The sequence below is a fragment of the Loxodonta africana genome, chromosome 3, assembly GCF_030014295.1.
Source record: "Loxodonta africana isolate mLoxAfr1 chromosome 3, mLoxAfr1.hap2, whole genome shotgun sequence".
NCBI lineage: Eukaryota > Metazoa > Chordata > Mammalia > Proboscidea > Elephantidae > Loxodonta > Loxodonta africana.
The window spans coordinates 66,422,197-66,447,259 of NC_087344.1; the positions used below are offsets into that span (position 1 = coordinate 66,422,197).

At 51.6% G+C, this 25,063-nt stretch overlaps 1 protein-coding gene across 1 annotated transcript in view; it reads right to left on the reverse strand.

Annotated features, from left to right (window-relative positions):
- The window catches only part of LAPTM5 (lysosomal protein transmembrane 5), a 28,349-nt gene extending 4,436 nt beyond the window's left edge, over nt 1-23,913 (reverse strand). Inside the window, exons 1-6 of the mRNA XM_064281597.1 lie at nt 23,768-23,913; nt 5,900-5,993; nt 5,097-5,173; nt 3,710-3,838; nt 2,272-2,394; nt 992-1,087 (exon numbers count right to left, since the gene is read on the reverse strand). Coding sequence (XP_064137667.1) covers nt 992-1,087; nt 2,272-2,394; nt 3,710-3,838; nt 5,097-5,173; nt 5,900-5,993; nt 23,768-23,854 — 606 coding nt within the window. The 5' untranslated portion in view covers nt 23,855-23,913. The remainder of the gene's footprint in view (nt 1-991; nt 1,088-2,271; nt 2,395-3,709; nt 3,839-5,096; nt 5,174-5,899; nt 5,994-23,767) is intronic.
- Nucleotides 23,914-25,063: the final 1,150 nt, after the last annotated feature.

The window sequence follows — 25,063 nt, forward strand, 5'->3', positions numbered from 1 at the left end:
TTCTAGGTTGACGTTGGGAGCAAGGAGAGCAGACTCAGGGCCACCAGCATAGAGGTAAGACTGGAAGGAAGCACACCCAAGCATCGGCTGTGACAGTCCCCGAGTGGTTGTGAATGGTGGGCTATCGTCTTCCTGCCGCTCATTTGTGTTTTCTAAAGACATTTCTACAGTGACCACATGTTGCTTTCATAACCAGAAAAGAACACTTTTTTAAAGCTCTTCCTTCCGTTGAGTTGACCTTGGCCTTCCTGGGTTTTCAGGACACAGGCCCTGGTCTGGCCTCTGGAATTCCACATAACTCTCCTAAATCCTCTTCCCCAGGAGAGTCCTTTGAGTATTTAGAGACAATGATCACACCACCTTGAGCCATCTCTTTTCCAAACTCAATAGCTCTAGTTGCCTTGAATCCCTCAGTTAGCAGCATTTTCATGCCTCTTCACCCTCCAGGCTGTTCACATTCCAGTCCATCACCATCTCTCTAAAAACTGACCGGAAACTGGACTCCAACCTCTGGGCCTGACCACCTAGAGGAGACTAAGACCATTCCCCTCCCTCCTTCTAATCTATTAATATGACCTCAAGTCCCATCTATATTTTGGTGCCTGAATCACGTTAAACTATGACATGGGCAAAGCAAGATTTATTATGTCCATTTTACAGACGAAACATGAGCCCTAGAGAGGAGAAGTGACTTGTTGAAAACCAATGATACAGCTAATGAGGGTTAAGCTGGGATTCAAACCCACGTCTGTCTGATTCTAATTCCAGACAGAGCCGATTTTCCATCCCTGGGTCAAGGCCTCTCTGGGTTATGCATTAAGTCCCTGACACCTGAGCCTGTGCAGCCTTTGCAGATCTACTTTCTCTAGGTGGAATGTCCCAGAGGACGCTGGGCGGGGTCCAAGGAGCTGGTGTGGGGAGGACTGGAGGAAGGAGCAGCAGAGGACACACTTCCCTGCCCTCTAACAGTCTAGCACACACGGCCACTCACCTTTAGAATGAGGACGGTGATGAAGGCAATGGAGAAGATGATCATCATCTTGATGAACTGGTTATGAGCCATGCCCTCCTGGCTAGGGAGGTAATTCTGCAACAGATTTGGGAGCCATGTCAGTGCCTCCAGGCACAGGGAAGATTACCCACACCTCCACAAAAAATGAGCCCATGGTCAGCACCCTCAGGAGCACAGTGCAATATATTCATTACTTTGATCGATGGCCACAACTGCCTTTAGAAGCAGGTTGCTAGCATTAGCCCCATTTGACAGGTAAGGAAACCACGTGAAATGGATGTATTGGCTCCCCATCCAGGTGCTCTTGACCAGGTTGATGGGTATCAGCTGCCAGTGGACTACACCTGTGCCCTTCTCTAGGGGATTGCCTTGGTTGATGGGAGCACCTGCCTTGGTTGATGGGAGCTGTCCCTGGGACAGCTCATTGGCAGTAACAGATCGATGGACAATCTCTGTGGCCATTTTAAAATGTGTCCACACATTCTTTGACACTCCTCCCTTCAAAATGTGGAGCTTACTTCCCTTTTCCTTGAGTATGGGCTAGGCTCACTGACTCACTTCTAACAAATAGAAAGGGCGGAAGTAAGTGTGCAAATTCTGAGATTAGGTCATAAAAGACATTGGGGTTTCCTCATTGGTGCCCCCTCCCTTGGATCATGCACTCAGGGGGAAGCCAGCCACTATGTTGTAAGATCACTCAAGCAGCCCTATTAATGGTGCACATGGTGAGGAACTGAGGCAAAGAGCCAACAACCTTGGAAACTGATCCTTCTCCTACTCAAGCCTTCAGATGTCTGCAGCCCCAATGACAACTTGAGTGCAGTCTCACGAAAAACCTTGGGCCAGAACAACCCAGCTAACCCACTCTCATATTCCTGATCCTCAGAAACTACGTAAGGTAATAAATTTTGTTGTTGTAAACCACTAAGTTTTGGGGTGATTTGTAACACAGCACTAAAAAAAACTAATATTATCTCTGTGGTGTAATTCACCCACCAGGGCTCCCTATGGGATCAGGTAGGACTGCTTGCTGAAGCTACATCTCTGCCTAACTCCCTCCTTTTCTCTAACCTGCTCCCCTCACCCCCTTACAAGTTTCTTCCTGAAAGTTCTCCCTCAATAAATCACTTAAACAAGAATCCTCCTCCCAGGTTCCACTTTTAGGGAACCTGACCTAAAACACTGAGGCACAGAGATGTAAAGTGACTTGCTCAAGGCCACCCAGCAATGAGTGGGAGCAGAGCTCTGCCCAGACTCACCATGTGGTTCATGGACTTGAAGTTGAGATAGGTGGGCACTTCCATGTAGGAGCTGCAGAGGGTCATGATGCTCAGGCAGAAGTCCAGCAGCTGCAGGGTCATCAGGGGGACCTTGGAGGGGCCCTTGGGAGGACAAGGATGAGGAAGAAGAAGAAAGGCCAACTATTAGACCCCACTGGAGAGCCCAGTTACTGCAGAGCACATAGTAGGCCCTCGGCTTGAGACTGTCTTAGCTACAGGGCACATCAGCCACTCTCTAGTTCTGCCCTCCTTTGTGCAGAAAGAAACAGCAGCCCAGGGAGAAGACATTCATCTGAGAGCTGGTGGCAGACCTGGGACTAGAACCAGAGAGTCGTGACTCCTGGCCCATGGCCCTTCCCCAATATGGCCCCTCAGCCTCCTCAAGGACAATAGTCAGGGGAAATATTCAAAGCAACTGTTGGGGAACTGAGCCATGGGTTGTGGCAGCCATCATGGGCCTTCCCACTGTGGATGCTCACCATTGCCTTTAATCATCTTTACTCCTTCCTTCAACTTGGTTATAAAGGAGGGACAAGACAGTGGCTGGGCACAACAGGGACACTCGCCCTCTCCTGTAGAGTCAATTCACATGCAGCGGGCATTTACTGAGTGCTTCCCAGGTGCTGTTGTTGTTGTTATTGGGTGCCATCAAGTGGATTTCAACTCACAGTGACCCTATGTGACAGACTAGAACTGCTCCACGGGGTTTTCTAGGCTGTAATCATTACGGGGGAGCCCTGGTGGTACAGTCGTTAAGAACTATGGCTGCTAACCAAAAGGTTGGCAGTTCAAATTCATGAGCCACTCCTTGGAAACCCTATGAAGCAGTTCTGCTCTGTTCTATAGGGTCACTCTGGGTCGGAATCAACTCGACAGCAATGGTTTTTTTGGAGGAGTTGATCTTTATGGGAGCAGATCGCCAGGTCTTTCTCCTGAGGAGGCACTGGGTAGGTTTGATCCACCGACCTTTCGGTTAGCAGCCCTGGTGGCACAATGGTGAAGTGCTGGGCTGCAAATCACCTGTTTGAACCCACCAGCCGCTCCGCAGGAGAAAGATGTGGCAGTCTGCTTCTGTAAGGATTGATAGTCTTGGAAACCCTATGGGGCAGCTCTGCTCTGTCCAATCAGTTGCTACAAGTCAGAATCGACTCAACGGCAATGGGTTTTACCACGTGCTAAGTAAGCCTTCACTATATGTTTTCCTTGTTTAATCTTCACAAGGACACGTTGAGGAGATACAATTACAGATACATTTTACAGATGAAGAAATTTGGGGTGGTTGGGAGAAGCTCAGGGACTTGCTCAAGGTCACCAACTAGGAAGTGGCCAAGGAAGCGCCTAACCTCAGTGACCTGGCCCTCCCACCTCCCCAGACTGGGCCTGGGCCCTGCTGGCAGGGAGAGGGCTGGGTACTCACAGTCCGGCTCCGAGAGGCGAACTTGAGGTAGGCAGGCAGCTCGATGTAGGAGCCCAGCAGGGTGAGCAGGCACAGGAGGAAGTCCATGACTTGCAGAGACAGGAACGGCAGGAGGTACTTCTCCCTGTTCTGGAAGGCAGGTCTAGCCCTGTTAGGGTGTCCCTTGCACACCTCCAGAGGACCCCCGCCCCATGCGTCCACTCTCCCTCAGCTCTCTCTTCTCCCCCAGATAATGTGGCCCTCTCCCAGATCATCCCCCCAATCCTGGCTCAGCTCAGGGTACCCCACAAGGTCCGATGCCTTCCTCTCAGTGACGCTCTGGGGGCAGGGAGAAGCCAAGGCCCAGGCCCTGTATCTTGGTGTTGCAGGAGGCAATCATGTAAGGGAACCAGCGCCATCTACAGGGATACATGCTTCAGGGGCTCAAGGAGTGAGGCCTGACTCAATTCACTCACAAGAACCCAATAAGAAAGGGCTTTGGGTCCATTTCACAGGTGGGAAAGGACCAGAGAAGGTTCCCTGGAGGTGGAGACACCGGGCCAGGATCTGGAAAGCTGATTAGGAGCAAGAGGAGGGAAAGGGGTTTGGAAAAGCCCAGAGGGGAAGAGAGCCTCACTGCCTAGGTGACCGGACCTTCTCCAGCACCGGCTGCTCCCTGGGATGTTGAGTGTGGTAAGCAGCCCTGGTGGCCGAGGCTGCCATTCTGGGGGCCAAGGGGTAGGTTGTTCCTCTTTTGCAGGATGTTGAGCCACAGTCTGTCTCAACTCTCTCCTCGACTTCCTCTTGGGTGAAGCAGCACTGGGTTGTCCCTGTCTCTCTGAGGGTCTAGCTTCACCGGTCAGGCCATGAGCTCCCCAAGAACTTTCCAGAGTGTGGGTCTCACTCTAGACACAGCACACGCTCACTGGACGGAATTGAACCAGAGGTGTCTACACTGGGCACTGCTTCAGCACCCTCTCGCTCATTCCAAATTTCAATACTTTCTACCCTCTCCCCATGCCTCAAAATGACCCCTCCTTTTTGCTCCATCAAAATTCTCTGCCGCAGTTGTGGTTTCAAAGAATGTGGGTCACCAACTAGTTCTTGCTAAAGTGTCAATGACTGACAGCAGCCACTGTGCAGGGCCCTTCACAGAGCCCTGTACTTTAGCACATAGCCAAGGCCCCAGCCCAAGGAGTCAGTGCCCATGTGGAAACAGTTCTAAGGTAAGCACAACGGTCTCAGTGTACAGGTGGGCTTCCTAAAAGTCCTCCCTCCCACCCTCTCAACAGTCAGTGCTGCCCAGCCAGTGGGTGTGAATAGGAGGGGACAGCAGGAGGGCAGCTGGGGTTCCTTTCCCCTCTCCAGCTCCTGGCTGCACCTCCCCTTCCCCCAACCGGGTCCTCACCTTAACCACACCGATCAGCAGGCTCAGGCTGATGATAAAGAGCATAGTGATGAGCAGGAAGCTGGAGAGCAGGTCAGCTGAAAGACAAGAGAGAGCTGTGAGGGATCTGAAGGTGCCCCTGGGCACCCCTACTGGTCTCCAAAGACCACACTTTGAGAACCACTGGTGTAGGAGTACAATAGTGAACAGAGCCCAGGTTCTGCCCTCAGGAAGTTCTCAGTCTTGAGGGGATACAAAGACAATAAAGAGAACATTTCAGGGTGCCAGGGTGGGAGGGCAGCGTGGGGTTGGGGAAGGCCTCTCTTGAGGAGGTGACCTGTGAGCTGAGTGACAAGGAGTCGTCCATGAAGCATGGGGGGGAGGGACCCCAAGACAGGGAGGAGCTTGGTGTGGTCTGTGTGGCTGAAGCGTGATCACTGTGGAAGGAGCATGGTGAGTGGGGGAGTGTGCAGGGAAAAGCCTCGATGAGGAGTTTTGACTCTATTCTAGCATGATGGGCAGCCATGGATAGGATTAAGCAGGGAGTACTATTGTCACCCTTAATAGTTGGGATTGCAAAGTGCCAACCCATCTGCTCTCACGACCTTGAGACTTGGGTGGAGACAGGTGGACTATTCCTATTTTGCAGATGGAAAGCCTGAGGCTCAAAGAGGAGAAAGGACTTGCCTGGGGTCATCCAACCAAGAAGTGGCAGAGCCTGAAGCTGTGGCCTGTGTGCCCCAGGCCAGGACTTTCCCCCTGCCCCACCTCTGCCTTCCCACCCTTCTCCCCCACGCACCCCCACTGTCCTCCCCTAGACCTACCAATCCTGAGATAGCCTGTCTTCGAGAATTTGCAGGAGGCCTTGCCGTGAGCCACCTCCACTGAGTGCTCAATGAGCAACAAGACACTCATGATCTGGGGGAAGAACACAGCATTGGTCAGCCAGAGACTATGCAGTTTCCACCACCACCCATCCCACCCTGATGATGTGCCGTCAGGGGCCTATGGGGAGGGGTCCTGGGGGAGATGGGATGCCAGGTAGGTGTGACCTTTACAGTTGACAGCTTGAACTCATAATCTTGGTTCTTCCTCTCCCTGGCTGTGTGACTTTAGGCAAGTTACTTGGCCTCTCTGTGCCATGGGGAACATCTAGAAAATCTGTTGCTGTCAAGTCATTCTAACTCATAGAGACCCTATCAAAAACCCAGTGCCATAGAGTCGTTTCTGACTCATAGGACAGAGAAAAATTGCCCCATAAGGTTTCGAAGTCTGTAATCTTCACAGAAGCAGACTGCCACATCTTTCTCCACGGAGCAACCATGAGTTCAAACCTCCGACTTTTCCACTTAGCAGCAGAGCACTTAACCACTGCACCAGCAGGGCTCCTCTTCCCCATATTAGTAGCTACCTTAGAAGGCTATTTCAAGGACTAAATGGGAACATCCGAGGGAGCACTTAGAACTTCTGGGTTCCCATAGCGGTAACTGTTACTGTTCAAGGTCAAGCTTGGGGAGGTGGTGGGAGAGGGGAGGGGCTGAGGGCTCTTGCTGGTGACTAAGACCCTCCTCTGCACCCCCTTTTATAACAACAGGCTCTGGGCATTGTAGAATCTTAGGTCACAGTATCCAAGCATGCCAGAGCTTCAAGGTCCTGAAATCATCAAATACAGGATTGAAATCCCAGCTTCTGGGACACAGACCTGGGAGGGTTCTGGAGAGCATCTGATCCAAGCCCCCCGGGGTGCCTGTCAACCCCATCCTCCATGAGATCTGGACTGAAGCTCAAAATCAGACAAGCCCAACCCCCATTCCATACGCTGGTTTTATAAGCTCAGGAAGGTTAGGTGGCTTACCTAAGGACACACAGCGAGTCAGGTACTGAGTGGAGACTGAAGTCTAGGTGTCCCAGGGCTATCCTCCTTCTTTTCCACTCCCCTACCCTCGAAACACCTCAGAGCTCCTGCTAGCCCCAACTCCAGAGGGCTCAGGTATTTTGATCACGCACCTATGTCAGTAAAGCTTTTTGAACACACCCCTCTATATATTTTTATTTCTAATTTACATACTTATTCTGCTGGTTTATCATGAACACCATAAAACATACATGGAAAAAATTCCAGAAATTAATAAAAAAATATGATTTAGAAGAATTTAGAAATTCTAACACTATCTGAAGGAGCCCTGTTGATGCAATGGTTAAAGCGCTCAGCTGCTCACTGAAGGGTTGGCAGTTAGAAACCACCAGCCACCCCACAGGAGAAAAGACCTGGCGATCTGCTCCCCTAAAGATTACAGCCTGGGAAACCCTATGGAGCAGTTCTACTCGGTCTAAAGGGTCTGTATGAGTCAGAATTGATTTGTGGGCACACAACAACAACGATATTGTCTTCCTGCAACCCCAGTCATCACTTTGGACATCACCCCCCTTAGGAGATCACTGCTAACCCACAAAACCCCAACCCTTCAATCCAGGCCTGAACATCTCCCACAGGTCCGCCACCCTGTCTGCAATCCCATCATTAGCATCCCACTCCCCCTCTCCAACCTCCCCTTCCAAATGGCAGGTGACCCTAGGAAGGGAAGGTATGGGACCTTTGTACAGCCTGCCCCCATGCCCAGTGCATTAACCACACCATCTTGGTGATCCCCCCATCACCCAAAGAAGAGACTCTTCATAACATCCCTCCCATTTCGCAGATGAGGAAAGCGAAGCTCCAAGAGCTAGAGAAGCTTGTTCAGGTCCTCCCAGCTGGTCGTTTGAGCCAGGATTCAAACCCAGGCCACTGGGTCCAGATTCCATTCTCCTCTCCCTTCCACAGCCTGCCCGGCACCTCCCAGCCTCCTCCCATCCCCACTCTCATGTCAGGCATTCTGTGACCCAGGAAGGGGCACCTCTCTCCTGTCGCCTCCACGGTCTCCTCTCCTTCCCCACAGCAGGAACCTCCGCATGTGCAAGAAGCAGCAGTAGGCACCAGAAGCTACTTCTACTTTCGTAAAAACCACCTACATTTAGAAACCACACTCACCCGTCATCCATTTCATCTTCTCAACCACATTGTCAAGGGTACAGGGTGGGGAATGATTCCGCCCCCGTTTCCCAGATGAGAATGCTGAGGCTCAGAGAGGGCAAGGACCTGCCCAAGGACACAGAGCAAGGCAACCTCAGAGCCTCACTTAGACCCTCTGTCTGACTCCCAACTTTTGGCTGGAGACACCAGTCCCAGGAGAAAGGAGGGCGGCTCAGCCCCCAGGGCCCAAACAGCTCCCTGGAAGGTGGAGAGGGGCTGACATGCATTGAGCACCTGTTGTGTGCTCACTCCTCTACAGACAGGCTTGCACTGCAATCTCCTGAGGCCCTACAAGAGAAACAATATTATCCCCATTTTTACAGATGAGGAAATCAAGGCTCAGAGAACTCAGGTGCCCTACTTCACACAGTCAGTAAGTGGCCCAGCTGGAATTTGAACTCTGTTGCCTCACCTCCAGAGTTCAGGACTCCAGTCAGGGCTGGGCAGTTTGCTCTGGGATCAGCTCCTGATCTCACCAACCAGTTGCCCACCCTCCCCTGGCAGCCAAGCCCAGGCCTGTACTCAGCGCCCAGAGGCAGCAGCCAAGGCATATGGGCAGCCTCCTCCACTGCCTCCCTGCCATGTGGTCCTGGCTGGCTCGGGCTCCTCCCTGACCTCAGTCTCCTCTCCAGTCAATGAGGAGAGTCACCCCCATCTGCCCTGAGAGTCGTTGGGAGGATCAACCACAGAGGAACAGGGAGGTCAGGGAGCAGAATTCCTGCAAACTGCAGTGCCTCACAGCCAGGCTGCCTGGTCTTCTGCCCTCCTGCCCACCCAGGGCCTGCACCCTGCTCACCAGGAGGCCCTGGCTGCTCTAGCAGGGCCCCATCCAAGGGCTGTCTGTAGTTCCCGGAAAGTACCTGGTTTACTAGACAATGCGTGCTGCAACAGGTCCAGAAACCCCAAGAGTCTAGATTTCCCAGGCTTCGGGCCCTCACCTTTCCTCGTTCCCAAGCCACTAACCACTCTGGGCTTTAGTCGCCTCATCTGAGAAATGGGGATAATAGCCAGACCTGCCTCATGGGGTTGCCATGCAGATCAAATGACATGCTGTGCACAGATCAGGCACACAACAAAGGGCCAGTGTTCGATTATCTGTGTGGGCATTAACTCACTCCCTTGTTTGTTCATCCTTAAACGCTTTCTGAGCACCTCCCACCTTCAGGTCCTATAGGGGTAAGCCACTGGCCCTGGCCTGCTGGTGTCACAGTCTCCAAGGCAGCCTGATGGGTCAACAGTTATTCCCATGTCTTAGGGGAGCTGCTTGGGCACCAGCAGCTGAGCCTGCTTCCTTTCTCTTGGATCAAAGACTGCTGTCTTCTAACCTTTGGTGTCTTCTAGCCTCTGGCACCACAGGTCAGCAGAGAGTGTGAGCCCGGCGTTGGCTTGCTCTGTGTCCTTGAGCAGGTTCCTGCTCTCTCTGAGCCTCAGGGTTCTCATGTGGCAAGTGGAAACAGAATAATTTCCTGCCCCGTACTGTGCGCAGGATTGTTCAGATGATGAAGCAGGGGGCTTGGGCTTCCTGATGAGGGAATGATCACTGCTGTCAAGAAGTTTCACAAACAGGCAAACCTTGAGCATGGCCTTAAAGCATAATTAGGAGTTTTCCAATGGAGAGGTGCCTTAGTTATCTAGTGCCGCTATAACAGAAATACCACACAAGTGGAAATTAATCCCTCACAGTCTAGGAGGCTAGAAGTCCAAATTCAGTGTACCAGCTCCAGAGGAAGGCTTTCTCCCTCTGTAGACTCTGGGGGAAGGACCTTGTCATCAATCTTCCCCTGGTCTAGGAGCTTCTCAGCACAGAGACCCTGGGGTCCAAATGGCACCATCTACTTCTGACTCTTCTTTCTTGGTAGTAATGAAGTCCCTCTCCTCTCTGCACGATTCTCTCTTTTATATCTCAAAAGAGACTGACTTGAGATTCAACCTAATCCTGTAGGTTGAGTCCTGCCTCATTAATTAACTGCCTCTGATCCTGCCTCATTCACATCACAGAGGTTAGGATTTACAGCCATAGTATAATCACATCAGATCACAAAATGGTGGACAACCACACAGTACTGGGAATCATGGCCTAGCCAAGTTGACACACACTTTTGAGGAGACACAATTTAATCAATAGCAAGAAGAGAGGAAAACATTCCAGGAAGAAAAAACATCACTTGCAAAGGCCCAGAGGTCTGGCGGTGCAAGATATGTTTGAATCCCTCCAGGGAAACTCAGAGGGTAGAAACTGAGACAGGAGAACATGACTCCCAGATCACCAATGGGGAAGTGAGGCCCAGAGACAGACAGTGACCAACCTGAGATCACACCACAAGACCATTGCAGAGCCAGGGCTCAGACTGTGATTCCACCTCCGTCCTGGGCCCACTCAACTCACTCCATTGCCACCCACATTCTCTGTTCCCTTTTTTGATCCCTTCCTTCTGCTTCTCCCTGGTTTCAGTTCCCATTCCCATCTCTTCTTTTATAATAACAAACACAACTTCCTTAAATGGTAAGAGAAGTGGCCATGAGGGTAGGAAAATTTCCCCTTCTTTTCCTGGTGGCAGTGAGAAGCAACTAACAGCTTGAGCTGAAAGGGAGGAGGTGGGGAGCGGTAGGAGGAAGCGGCAATGTTGAACGTGGCCGTGGTAATAACGGCGCCGACAGGGAGGCTGAGTGCAGTGGAGGAGATGCTATTCAGGCGGGGGATGACAATGGTGCCCACGCTGGGAGGCAGAGGTTGGCTGTCATGATGTTGCTGTGTGGACTGTGGTGGTGACGGTGATGACCATGTGCTGGGGGGGGAGGGTGAAAACGGATGTGACACTGGATGTGGCAGGGGTGGTGGTGACAGTGGTGACAGCAGCAGCAGAAATGTTAGGAGGTGTTAATTGTTGGCAGTAAGAGCAATGATCATATGCTGAAGATGGTGGTGATGATGCTAATAACGTTGATGGGGTGATGACGATGGTAACATGATGGTGGTGATGTTGATAATGTTGATGGGGTGATGACGATGGTAACGTGATGGTGGTGATGTTGATAACGTTGATGGGGTGATGATGGTGGTAACGTGATGGTGGTGATGTTGATAATGTTGATGGGGTGATGATGGTGGTAACGTGATGGTGGTGATGTTGATAATGTTGATGGGATAATGACGATGGTAACATGATGGTGGTGATGTTGATAATGTTGATGGGGTGATGATGGTGGTAACGTGATGGTGGTGATGTTGATAATGTTGATGGGGTAATGACGATGGTAACATGATGGTGGTGATGTTGATAATGTTGATGGGGTGATGATGGTGGTAACGTGATGGTGGTGATGATGATGAAGATCATAGCCATGGTGGTGGTGACGCCAGATAGCTCAATTCTGGGCTTCCAAGGCCAATCTCTCTCCAGGAAGGTGGGCCCACTCTCTCGGACCTCCGTGGGGCTCAGGACCCACCTCTCAGAAGCAGGCAGGCAGAGACACCCCCTGTGATGTTTCCATGGAATACACCTTACAGAGGAAGGACACTGGCCTCAGGGAGCCTCTGCTAAATGCTAGCCATGCCTGGGCACTTTCTGAGCCATGAACTTCATGGAGCCCTCATCACAAACCTCTACTTTGCCTATGAGCATCTGAATGTGACTTAGCAGAGGCTGCCCAAGGAGTCAGGCTCAGGCTTGTCCCCAACTCCTCCCCACAGATAGTGCAGTTTGCAAAGTGTGTCCCAAGTGCCACGTCCTTCCTGCCACCAAACCTCCCTGTTCCCCTTTCAGAGCAGCTCCACGCTGACCCTCCTTCCTCCCCTTCTGGTGGCCTAGGGACTCCAGGGCTCTCCCACACTTAGGCCATTTTTGTTATTATCACCCCCATCTCCCAAGCTCAGTCCCCCAGACCCCACCTGCCCACCCCTGGGGCCGTCTGGGGGGAGGAGGGGAAAAGAGAACCAGATGTGTCAGCATCATGAGGGAGCCCCCCCCTTGACATCCTCCTTACTTCCTGTCACAGCTTATCACGGGCTGCCGGGTAGAGTCCATTCCCCCCAAAGTGCTATCTCCCCAGCCACCTCCCCAGTGTTAAACAACTCCCCAGAAAACTGCTGGGTATCTTATCTTTAAATATACCCCTATAGTCCAGCCTCATAAGCCTCCCAAGAATGCCTCTTCTTGTTTTCCCGAGGACCTTGCTCACTTTGAAGTAACAGACGTTTAGCCTAAAAGTTTCTTTTTTCCAAAATCTTTCTCTCTAGAATTTTATGTATCCCATGTGACTTGTTCTTCTGCACTACTGTATAACCTTCCAAGAACCAACAGTACATTCTTTTATCACAAGATTATAAATGGTATATAAGCAAAAAACCACTTGGCAGTAGTCACAGTAGTTTCTCTAGAACTGACAGCCCGTTTGCAGACGTCTCTCTCTTTCTCTCTCACTCTTAGTAACCAGTTGATCTCTTTAATTGTCAAATTCTTATCGTTTTCAACACCAGCCAGCCCTGATACCGTGGCAGTGTCCCACCTCAGGAGCCACACGCTTGCTCAGCTGCAGCCCCAGCCCGGCTGCCTGCACCTCCCCCTTCCAGAGCTTGGGCTACTCTCTTGAGGCTCCTGCCGTTCCCATCCTACCCCCCAATCCCCGCTCCCCACTGCCCCCACCCTCCTGCTGTGTGTGACTGTGGTCCCCTCCTCGCTCAGCTGGGCTTTGGGGCTCACGGACCTCAGGTAGAATCCATGCAGCCACTTATCCCTTGTGTGATCCTGGGCGGGTCACTTTACTTCCCTGTGCCTCAGTTTCCTCATCTGGAGAAAAGAAATGATAATCCACCCACCTCATAAGTGGTTGAGAGGAATAAATGAGATGACACATGTCAATACTGAAGATGGTGACTCTGAAAGATGGACTGGCCAGCAAAAGTGCTTGTGTGTGGTATTGAAACACCGTGGCTGTGGCCGTGGCTGCTCTATTCATAGTTGCGACCAACTAGAAACAACCCAAATGTCCCTCAACTGTAGAATGGACAAGCGCATTGTGGTATATTCATGCATTAAAATCTACACAGCAACAAAAAAGAATGAATTACTGCCACACCCAACACCACAGAGGAAGCTCACAAACCTATGGTGAGAGAAAGGAACCAGTCACGAAAAAGCAAGCGCTGCATGACTTCATTGCTATGAAGTTCTAGAACAGGCAAAGCTCATGTATGTTGATAGCAGTCAGCTGGAAGTGACATAGTGACAAGGGGGGGGCACTGGGGCCTCTGGGGGCTGGTCCTGCTCTCTGTCTTGATCTGAGTGGAAGTGACATAGGTGGGTTCACTTTGTAGAACTTCATCCAGTTGTGCACCTATATGGACACTTTTCTATATGTACATTATATATCAATCAAAGGTCTTCCCAAGTCAAACCCAGTAAATATTGGCTGGCACCTACTATGTGCCAAGTCCTGGACCAGCCTCCAGACCAGAGGACAGGACACATAGGGACCCAGCAGTTCAGGGTCAGGAGCTCTCCTGTGATGGAACCCAGAGTGAGGGCTCAAAGAAAGCCTCTTAGGACAGTTGAGTCTTAAAAGATTTGTCCCAAAGATGAGTGGAAAGGTGTTCCAGGCAGAGGGAACAGCACAGCAAAGGCAAGAGTGGGTGAGGCACATTCAGGCAACTGCAAGCAGTTTCTCTGAATAAACTGTGATTTGGGGCCATCTGGAACCCCTGGGCGGCACAAACGGTGAAGCACTCAGCCACTTACTGAAAGGCTGGTGGTTCAAGTCGCCCCCGAGGTACCTCAAAAGAAAGGCCTGGCAATGTACTTCTGAAAGGTCACGGCCATTGCAAACCTTATGGAGCATAGTTGTACTCTGACACACATGGGATTGCCCTGAGTCAAAATCGACTCAATGGGAACTGGTTTTCTGTGCCTGGCAGGTAGTAAGCCCTCAGAAAACGTTAACTGTTATGCGGCTACGGTGGTCACAGGGGGCCAGGTATATGAGACTCTGGGTATCTAAAAAGAGTCAGCATTCTGGCTGGCAGAGAAGGGAGGAAAAGCACTCCAGGAGAAAGGGACAGTTCACACAGATGCCAGAGATCACAGAGAGCAGTGTTCAAAGGGTACTCTCTGCACCATGCAGTGCAGGGGGAACGCTGTGCAGGGAACCCCTGACCCTGACTCCCCGGAGTCTGGGAAGGCAGCACTTCATCCTCTGAGGTCTTCCCTCCCCCTGCCTGGGCCTGGTGTGTGGAGGCCCACCGACCTGTCCCCATGAGAGAAGACAAGGAGGCAGGCCTTCCCAGAAGCTCCAGGTCTCTGCAGGTGGAATTCCTGGCCAGTGACTCCCAGTGGTGGGGGTGTATTTGTAGGGGTGGGAGTTCATCAAATCTCTCTTTATGTGCAGCCGCTGGGGGGCTCTGAGTTGGCCTCCTTGGTCTGAACCCTCAGCACCCCCTGCTTCCTGACTTCCTGGGGAAGCCCCTCCACCCCCGAACTATTCCCATAGACCATCACTTCCCTATATATCCTCAGAGCATAGGCCCACAATAATGATGGTAATTATTATTACTCTCATTGAGCATTTATTAGATGCCAGGTCTTCCTTCTGAACACTTACATACACCTTCTCATTCCATCCTCGCCTCAGCTTTGTGAAAACCCATTGCCGTCAAGTCAATTCCGACTCATACAACCTGTAGGACAGAGTAGTACTGTCCCGTAGGATTTCCAGGGAGAGGCTGGTGGATTCGAACTGTTGACCTTTTGGTCAGTAGCCAAGCTCTTAATCACTGCGCCGCCAGGGCTCCCAGCTTTGTGGGGTAGCTTCTATTACTGTTCCCATTCTTCCTCCATTTTACAGATGAAGAAATTGAGCCCGAGCCTTTACACAGGGCCCACGTGTGGGCTGTGTGTTTCTAAGAACAAGGCTCTCCTCTTCTCCAGAAGACTCCCACCCATCGCTGCAAAGAAGACTGTCCATCCACCACACCAGAAGAGCCTGGCCTGGGAGCAAGACACTGGGCTCGTGTTCATCTACCTCAGTCCGCAAAGTCGCTTGGTCTCTCTGAGCCTCAGTTTCCTCTTCTGCAAAATTGAGGTTCCAGTGGCAACTGTTCATGGGGTGCTCGCTATGTGCCAGGTATGTTTCCCACCCACATAGCCGAGTGGCTTTTATTTAATGACCCTGCAGGTCAGGGTTATTGACCCCATTTGACAGAGGAGGAAACTGAGGCTAGAGGAGGAGTGCTTTGACCTGGGGCCGGTCCAGCAGCAGGGTGAAGACTGAAAGGGCAGGAAGCCAGGGCCCTCTCCCTACACAGCTCCTAGCTCCACTTCCTGCCTCAGTCATAGTTCTGCATTCCATTCTGCTGCCCCCGGTGGGGTGGGGTCCCCTGGGAGATCAACACCAGCCTCACAGTACACTCAGAAAAAACTCTTGGCTCCAGGCTGCTGCCCAGGGCTCAAAAGCTTTCCTTCCTAGGCAGCTCTGGGCCAGCAAGAAGAGGTAGGGGCCTCAGCCAATCCAAGCCCTTCACCTGGGAGGACCCCCACTCCATTCCAAGATGGCTCCTCCTGAGCTATGCCCCTCTGAGACATAGGCTGCTCTGATGCAGTGGGACACGCCAACCACTTTGACTCCTGACGACAAAGACCACCACCCACCTCCTGTCCCCTGAAGCCCCTTTCCTCTCATGTTAGGCCTGCAGTGGGGAGGGGACAAGGCCAATCTGGTGTCTTGCCTGTCCTGGCCCACCCCACACAGCCACCACCAGTCAGCCTCAGCCCTGGTGCAGCAGGAGGAGTCAAGTTTTGTCCCCACCTGCACCCACTCCCTCATCAATCCAGTGGGGCCCGCTACCACCTCAAGGGACTGTGTGGGCCTCCAAGGCTTTATAAGCTGGAGGGTAGGGTGCACACCCCAAAGATGAGGAGCACAACTCAGTTCTGACCAGGGTCCCTCAGCCATGGTGCCAAGGACAGGCCCTGACTCCTGCCCGACCCCCTCCGACCTCCCCTCCCCACCAGGAGGGGCACAGAGTGGCAGTGGCAGAGAACAAGTTCCCTTTGTTTTAAACGGGGGCATCAGGCGTGAAGGTGACATGTTCTAGGAGACTCACACCCAGGGGGCTTTCCCCACTTGGCAGTTGGGACCTATTTTTAGGTTCCAAACAGATGAGCTTTCAAAAGATGTGGCCTCTTAGGCAGTACTGGCTGCAGCCCCTCATTCCACCAGACCACAAAGGCTCATTAACTCAGAACTATCACCCTTAAGGCCGCAACACTAATTCTATTTAACAGATGAGGAAACTGATGCCCAGACAGCAAAGGGGCTTGCTCAAGGTCACGCCACCAATAAGTGATGGAGACCAGTCTGTGATCTTTTTAATCCTAACTCACAGCCCGACAGCAGAGCAGAGAGAAGAGACCTGGGAATTCTGAGGGGAAGCTCCTTACAGACTGGGTAAGGAATCCATTTGTTCACTCACTGGCTCCTTCCACATACTCGTGTACTGCGGGCGGAGGCGACCTGGAGCAACTCCCTGTCTAATCTCTCTGTGTGACCTGGGGCAATTGAAAGTCCTCCCTGGGCCTCTGTTTCCCCATCTGTAAAATGAAAGGATTGAGCCAAGCAGAGGTCCTCTAACATCCTTTTACTTAGGTAGCCTGAAAGAACAGAGGGTCTGGAGCCAATCTCACCTCTGATGATCTCTCTCTCCAATCTCCTCCCCCAGCACACCTCTCTCCAAAAAAAAAAACAAAATTCAAACCCATAGTTGTCTAGACAATTCCAACTCATAGCAACCACAGAGTAGAACTGTCCCATAGGGTTTCCAACGCTGTAGCCTTTTGCAGAAGCAGACGGTCACACCTTTCTCTCGTGGAGTAGATAGCGGATTCAAGCCATCAACCTTCTGGTTAGCAGCCGAATGCTTAACCACTGCACCGCCAGGACTCCTTACCCCATGCCCAGCCCTCCCTAAACCTCAGCTTTAGGAACCTCTTAGCAGTTATTTCCAAGGCTCGCATGGTCTTTTCTACCTCCAAGCCATTGCTCATGCTGTTCCCTCCGCCTAGCACGCCCTTTTTCCCCAGCTTAGTCAAGTGCCATCCTACTCATCCTTAGCACTCAGCGTCCTCCAAAATGCCTTAGCTGAATCCCCTCCCCCCAGGCTGGTCTAAGGTACCTCATCTGTGCCCCCATAACAGCCAGCACTGTCACTATCAAATTCCATTAGCACAGATTTTCCTTGGCAGACAGGAGCCCCTCGAGGGCGGAGGCGTGAATGGGTCAGGCCTGCGTCCTGGCCCAGCACTGGACAGGTAAAAACATGTCTGAGAACTTAACTGCATTCAACCTAGGGCAATAGAGACTCCTTTAAATAATAAAGGTTGCTTTACGTTGTTATTCCCAACTTAAAAAACAGTACACCTGAGCAACAAAATAAAGTAGGATTGGATTATAACCCCAAGCATAAAATAAATAGCCATGAGTCCATGCTGCTTAGGTAAATAAATAAATGGGGAAGAAGCAGCAAATCTCCCATGAAGAATTCCAAATAATTAATGCAGATCCACCGCCCTCAAGAAAGTGGAGCGTAACTCTGCACCTCCTAAGTGTGGGCTCTGCATAGTGACTCTCTTCCAAAAAGCACAGTACGGGAAGGGAGGAGGGCAAAAGAATAACGTTACAGTGTAGAAGTCCGGCAAACGCAGCCTTAGCCAGGTGATCAAGGTCAACGTCAACAGTGATAAGTCATGTTGATGGTATGTATCCTTAATATGACGTGATGAGAATGACACTTGACTTCTGTGGCCTTCCTCCCCAATACCCATAACCCCAGTCTAATCATGAGAAGCACATCAGACAAATCCCAGCTGAGGGACATTCTACAAAATGCCTGCCCAGTACTCCTCAAGACTAGCTAAAGCCATCAAAAACAAGGAAAGTCTGAGAAACAGGCACAGCCCAGGAGTCTACGGAGACATGACAACTAAACGCAATGTGGGATCCTGGATGGGATCCTGGAACAGAAAATGGACATTAGGGAAAAACTAAGGAAGGATGGTGGAAACAGTTAACGTGTTCAGCTCCTAGGTGAAAGGTTGGAAGCTCGAGTCCACCCAGAGGCACCTTGGAAGAAAAGTCTGGTGATTTTCTTCTGAAAAAAATCAGTCACTGAAAACCCTACGGAGCACAGTTCTACTCTGACACACGTGGACCTCCATGAGTTGGAATCAACTCCACAGCAACTGGCTCGGAAGAAAGGCCTGGAAATCTACTTCCAGCCAATGAAAACCCTATGGATCACGGTGTTCCAATCCAAAACCCATCTTGGGAATGGCACGTGACCAGATAGTGTTTCATTCCATTGTACCTGGTGTCGCCGTGAGTTGGGTTCAACTTGATGGCAGCTAACAATATGATATAAATAACGTATGGACTTTAGCTAATAATAAAGTATCAGTGTTGATTCATTAATTGTGACAAATGTTAATAAAAGGGAAATGGGGTGTGGGCTATATTGGAACTCTCTGTAGTATGTTCACAATTTTTCTGTACATCCAAAGCTGTGCTAAAGTTAAAACTTTACTTAAAAGAAGTAACACATGCTCATTGTACCAAATATGAAAAATATAGAAAAGCAGGGAAAAAATGAGAGTTCTCAGTCCTATAACCCAGAGACAACCACAGTTAGCCTCTGATGCATTTCCTCCCCGTCTTGTTTTGAGGAATCCTCTTTCTACATTGTTGAACTCATAGCAGGGCTAAGTTTTTAATCATGACGATGAATTTCTCAGGATGGAACTCCAAGAACCTTGGGGAGGAGAGGTGAGAGAAGGACCTATTTGAGAGCAAAAATGTGTTCTGGTTGTCCCCACCTTCTGCCATAGACTTAGGACTTGTTTGGGGTTGACAGATAAGCCAGGACCAAAGAAACCAATTTAAGAAAGTTCTCTGATTTCCCTACTTGACCCAGAGAATCATCTACACAAACCCAGAGGAATTCTGAGGAAGGCTTTCTAGCCAGAAGCTGAAGCCCCCAGCTTCCCCACTGGACATGCAAGAGTCCTCCTGTGATATAACACCCCAAAGACTCATAAAGCGTGCCACTGTCTCAGGACATCAAGGAGCCCAAATTAGCCCTCCCTAGAGGGTCTTAGTCCATGAATAGCTCACAGTATGCAGGGTCGTCGCCCATGGCTGGCTCCAGATGACACACCACCCTGGGTAATGGACACATCTGTATGTCAGCTTCTTTTTTTCCACCCAGATGTTCGAGGCCCTGTCTGCACACCTGCCACCCGATGGCTGCACCCCAGGAAAGCCCCAGCTCTGTCTGGGAAGGAGCAGGGGCCTCTCACCAAGGGGGCAAGAAAAGGATCCCCTACTGGAATCGATGGAGGGCCCCGGCCCAGAGACGATGGTCTGGGCCAGTTGTACAGTTTCCAGGCTGCTCCTCAGTTTTCACGTCTTCTCCCCATGGCTCACATTGTAGCTACATTACAGTGACCGCATCTCACGTCAATTGGAAGCAATTCACTCCCTCCCCAGGGACCTTTTCACCACATAGCAGTCACCACCAGTTGCTGTCTCGCTGATTCGGACTCGTGGAGACCCCGTGTATGTCAGAGTAGGAAGTTGCTCTGGTGTTTTGGAAGTAGATCACCAGGCCTTTCTTCGAGGTGCCTCTGGGTAGACTTGAACCTCCAACCTTTCAGTCAGCACTGAGCACATTAACTCTTTACGCCACCCAGGGGCTCCTGGAGACATTTTTAGTTACAACTCCAGAGTGGGGGTGCTGCTGGCATCTAGTGGATGCTGCTAACCGTCCCACGATGCACAGGACAGCCCCCTATTACAAATAATTGTTGTCGTTAGGTACCGTCAAGCCAATTTTTGACTTACAGCAGCCGCATGTGACAGAGTAGAGCTGCCCCATAGGGTGTTCTAGGCTGTAATCTTTATTGGTGCAGATTGCCAGGTCTTTCTCCCGCAGAGTCACTGGGTGGATTCTAGCCACCAAGCTTTTGATTAGCAGCCAAGTGCCCAAAATGTCAATAAATAGTGCACTCTAGGTAACGCCCAAACTCTTGCTTTTCATTCAAGTCCTCCTCCCCCACCTGAAGCCTCCAGGTTGTTCTCTGTAGTGCCCCTGCACAAGCCTCCACACCTCTGCGCACACGGCTCCTCTGCCCATGTATCCTTCCCCATCCATTCTCCCCACAACTCTTCTGCCAATGGCTTCACCTCCAAGAAGCCTTTCCTGGTCACTCAGGCCATATCCTTCCTCATTCATGCTCCCCACAATCTAACTCCTCCTGCCAATGGCACCACCTCCAAGAAGCCTTCCCTCATCACTCGGACCATATATTCTCCAGCTCTGTTGGTGGAGACCTCAGACAGTATGATCCAGAAGGAATCTCTAGAGTCTCACAGTGCAGGGTAGGTGGGGTAGCTGGGCCCAGGCAGCCTGCACATGGATTCGGCTGGGCCTGCACAGGAATTTTTGTTTTTAATTTGAATCTGTCACCAACATCAGAAGATGTCACATAAAAGTGTACATTTTCTGCTTCTCTACGAGTCAGAAGAGCAGCCACCAGGGCCCACAGTTCTTCGTGGTGAGAATCGGTGGAAAGGACGGCAGCCACCAGGGCCGACCAAGTGTGGGCCCCCGGTCTTCTGACCCCCTACAGCCAGCTACATGACCTGGACCTGGAAGCACTTGAGTTTACAATCTGTTAGACAGTCCACACCTCTTCACCTCCCGTTTTATAAATGAAGCCCAGAGAGAGGCTTGCCCATGTTAGCAGCGGGGCTGGGGTAAGGACTCAGGGCCTTCTTCCCATGGGGGCACATTGCACACCACACCATCCCTCAGGGAATGCTGCACCATTTCAGAGTTTGAAGAGGCCCCCCAAAACTTGGCACAGGATGACCCCAGTGTCCTCCACCCCCCTCAGGGTGAGGACTTTGAGTGAAAAGCCTGCAGAGGGGGCGCAGCAACTTTGAAGCCCCCCTAGAAACCAGCATTCTAAATCCCCCAGCTGGACTCCACGCACCACGTCTGATGCACACTGGGCCCACAGCGAGCTACACAGGAGCCACCCCGTGCTCCAGGGGAAACACAGCAAGGACTCGGACAGGCTGTGTGGCCGCGGGCCTCCCGGCACCTCTCTGAGCCCCCCACCATACTCATGTCACAGGCATTATTGTGGCAACTAATGAAAGGGATGGCACCAAATGGCAGTTTCTGTCCCTGCCCCGTTTTATCATACTACTACACACACACACACACATCACACACACCATGCACAGTACACACATGATACACATACCAGGCATAACACACACCACGCACTACACATCCTACATACACCACACATGTATACACCTTACAGACACCCCAAATACATATACCACTTGACACACAACACACATACATCTCATGCATGCATACGTCAGGCGCCTATCACATGCATGTGCACACACAGGTGCACGCACACACACGCTGTGCAGATTCCTTGGAGGCAGGAACCACACTGGCTCTTCTTTCTCCTGGCTCCTCTTATCCCTGCAGTCAGGGTCACTAACAACAGAGGGAGGGAAAACCCAGACATCATAGCAGTAAGACCCCGGGGGCTGCTCCGTCTCAGCCCCCTCTCCAGTTTTGAGGTCCGCAGAGGGAAAGCGACCTGCAGGGACTCACTGCCAGCCAGGGCACAGCCAGGCTCACTGTGGGTGCCCATGGAGTCATTGTTGACCATGGCTTCCAAGTTGCTGGTAAAATCTGGAGTCCACTCTCCCCAAAATTCTATTGTTCCTCTACCCCTAGACCTCCCAACACCAACTTCAGTTACAGAATCAGGAACCCCAAGAAGGAAAGCACCTCAGTCACTCAGTCATCAGTCAGCAAATACAGAGGGCCTACTATGTGTAGGCACTGTGGGCTCCTGAAAGGGAAGGGAAGTTTTATAGCCTTGACTAAGCACTGACTGGAAACCCTGGTGGCATAGTGGTTAAGTGCTACAGCCTCTAACCAAAAGGTCAGCAGCTCGAATCCACCAGGCACTCCTTGGAAACTCTACAGGGCAGTTCTACATGGTCACTCTGAGTTGGAATCGATTCAATGGCAATGGGTTTTGTTTTGTTTTTTTTTTTTTGAAGCACTGACTATGTGCCAAGAACTGCACACCTAACTTCTCAAATGCTCGGAACCAGCAATCACCATCCCCAGGCCACAGGACACTGAGCTGCAGAGAGGGGGAGTGACCACGCAGGCTCACACAGCTAAAGATGGCAGAGCCCAGAGTCAAGCTCAGGCCTTTCTGGCTCCAAATATTAATAACAACAACAATAAAGCACTTACTAGGTGTCAGGCATTGTTTCTGATATTAACTCCCTTCATCTTTCCAACAACCCTGTGGGGTAGGTATTATTCTCATCCCCACTTTCTAAAGGAGGAAATTGAGGCTCAGAGTGGTTCAGTAACTTGCTCAAGGCTGCACAGCTAGAAGTGGTGAGGCTGGTATTTGCATGCAGGAGCCTGGAGCCAGAGGCTGTGCGCTTAACCACTGAGTGGCATTGCCCCTGGGAAGGCTGTGCTGTCGCCCCAGCCCTGTTTTCCCTGCCTGCAACAGGAAGCAGATGCAGCCAGGGCTAAGCAGTTGACAGCAGCTGACTGTAACATGCCAGATTTAGGCTAGTTTTGAGGAAGCCTTTCCAGGCTAGCAAGAGAACTGTTAACCACAGGCCTGAGTCACCCTAGGAGGAAGGTGCCTGAGTCTGGGGGAGCTGAGTATAGCCAGGACTTGGGGGTTAGGGTGGGAGGAGGGTCTGGATGAGACAGAACCAAGACCCCAACCTTCAGCCACCCAAACAGAGGGGAGCCTGCAGCCCTGAGGGCAGGTGCCTTGCCCAGAGCCCCACAGTGGGCCAGCAGGAAACAAAGCCTTTCACTTCACACCAGCAGCCTCCAAAGAGGAACTGCTAGGGTCGTTATGTCCTCAGTGTTGCCCCGCTGCAGCTAAAGCCAAGCAGGTCGCCCTACTTAGGATCACAAGGCCTGCATTTTTCTTTGGTGGGGAGAAGGTCGAGGTTGCACCCAGCCACAAGCTAAGAGGGCTCGGCCCCCTCTCCCTGCTGGAAGCACAAAGGGGAAGCCGCAAGCGGCTCAGGCCCCATCCAGGCCCAGTGGGGAGAACTGGAGCTGGGCCAGCGACTTGACCCCACATCCTGGCACAGCCCCAGCCCCACATTTCTCGCAGATTCCTGGCTTCCCAAAGCACTTTCACATCTGCTCCTTTGTTTGCTCCCAGATAACCTTGTGGCTGTAATTTTGCCCCATTTGACCAGGCAGGAGCTGAGCTCCAGAATGAATGGTGCAGTGAAGGCTCAGAATGAGGGCTCCTACTCCCACCACTGCTCTGCCCCAGGGGCAGCTGCAGAATCCTCTTCTCCCACTTGACTGAGGGGAAACTGAGGCCCGGAGCAGAGAAGGGGTTTGTCCAGGGTCACACAGAAAGGTGGTGAACAGTGATCCTCACATTTGAGGGGGCTCAATAGGTCAGAGGCTATGCCACCCTTCCCCACAAACACACACACAGTTACACACACTCACACACTGAGCCTGCCAGACACTCACCACATGGTAAATGGCCAGGGCGGTTGTGGCTATGCGGACGTTGAAGCAGCAGCAGGTCTGGCGGACGGCAGCTGTACGGGGGGCCATGGCTCTGCTGTCCCCTCCTCTGAGGCACTGAGGGGGAAGAAGCCCAGCGCCTGGAGCAGGGCAGAAAAGGGGAAGCTGCCGGCTGCCCTCCTCACTTCCTTCCTGTCCCTTAGACAGGCAGGGGCAAGGTCATCACAACTGGGGCGGGGCAGCTGGAAGGATGGGGGGGGAAGTGCCACAGCCTGCCACACTGAGAGCCACTGCCTGGGCCTCCCCCACCCCAAGGGGGCTTTCTGAGGGAGGGCAGACCCTGACATCATAGGTGCCTAATGTGCACTGGGCCTGGGGTCCAGCACTTTCACAAGCCCTGAAGGTTCACCACCAACCTTGGAAGCAGGTGTTGTCACCAAACCCATTTCCAGATGAGGAAGGAGGTCCAGAGAAGACAAGGCACTCATCCAGAATCATACAGCCCTGGGTGCTGGTAGTGAGACTGAAACCCAGATCCAGCTGGTGGCAAAAATAGCAATTGTCCACTAAGTATTTCCCACATGTCAAGAATCATCTTAAGCACATTTCTGGATCAACTCCTTCATCCTCATCACAACTCTTTGAGGGAGATACTATTATTATCCCCATTTTACAGATTAGGAAACTTAGGCACAGAGAGAGCAAATAACTTGTCCAAGGTCAAATACGCATCTGTGGAGGAATGGGGATTTGAATCTAGGCTGACTGGTTCCAGAGCTTACCCCTTGGTGCGGTGGTCTTCCTACTCTACCACCCCTCCTCAGAGAAAAGCATGCTGTTTCTGAGCTCTGAAAGGGTGTGGAGGGCTCCAAAAGGGGACAGAAGAACACTTACTTCTGTGTTTTACTCTGCATCAACCATATTCCAGCCCCGGGGCCAGGCCCGTCCCCCGACTGAGTCATTAAATCGTTACAGCAATCTGGGAGACCCTCAGTCAAATACCCCTTTGTGGGCCTCAAGAAGCCGTGACACTTACATGCAATCAAAGATTTTCCCCCTCATTCTGGGGGAAGTTGGAATTAATAAACCATGAATATTAAGCAAGCTAGGAGTCCCTGGGTAGTACAAAAGATAAATGCGCTCGACTGCTAACGGAAAAGTTGGAGGCTCAAGTCCACCCAGAAGTGCCTCGAAACAAAGGCCTGGAGAGCTACTTCTGAAAAATCAGCCCCTGAAAACCCTATAGAACACAGTTCTATTCTGACACACATGGGGTCACCATGAGTCAGAGCCGACTTG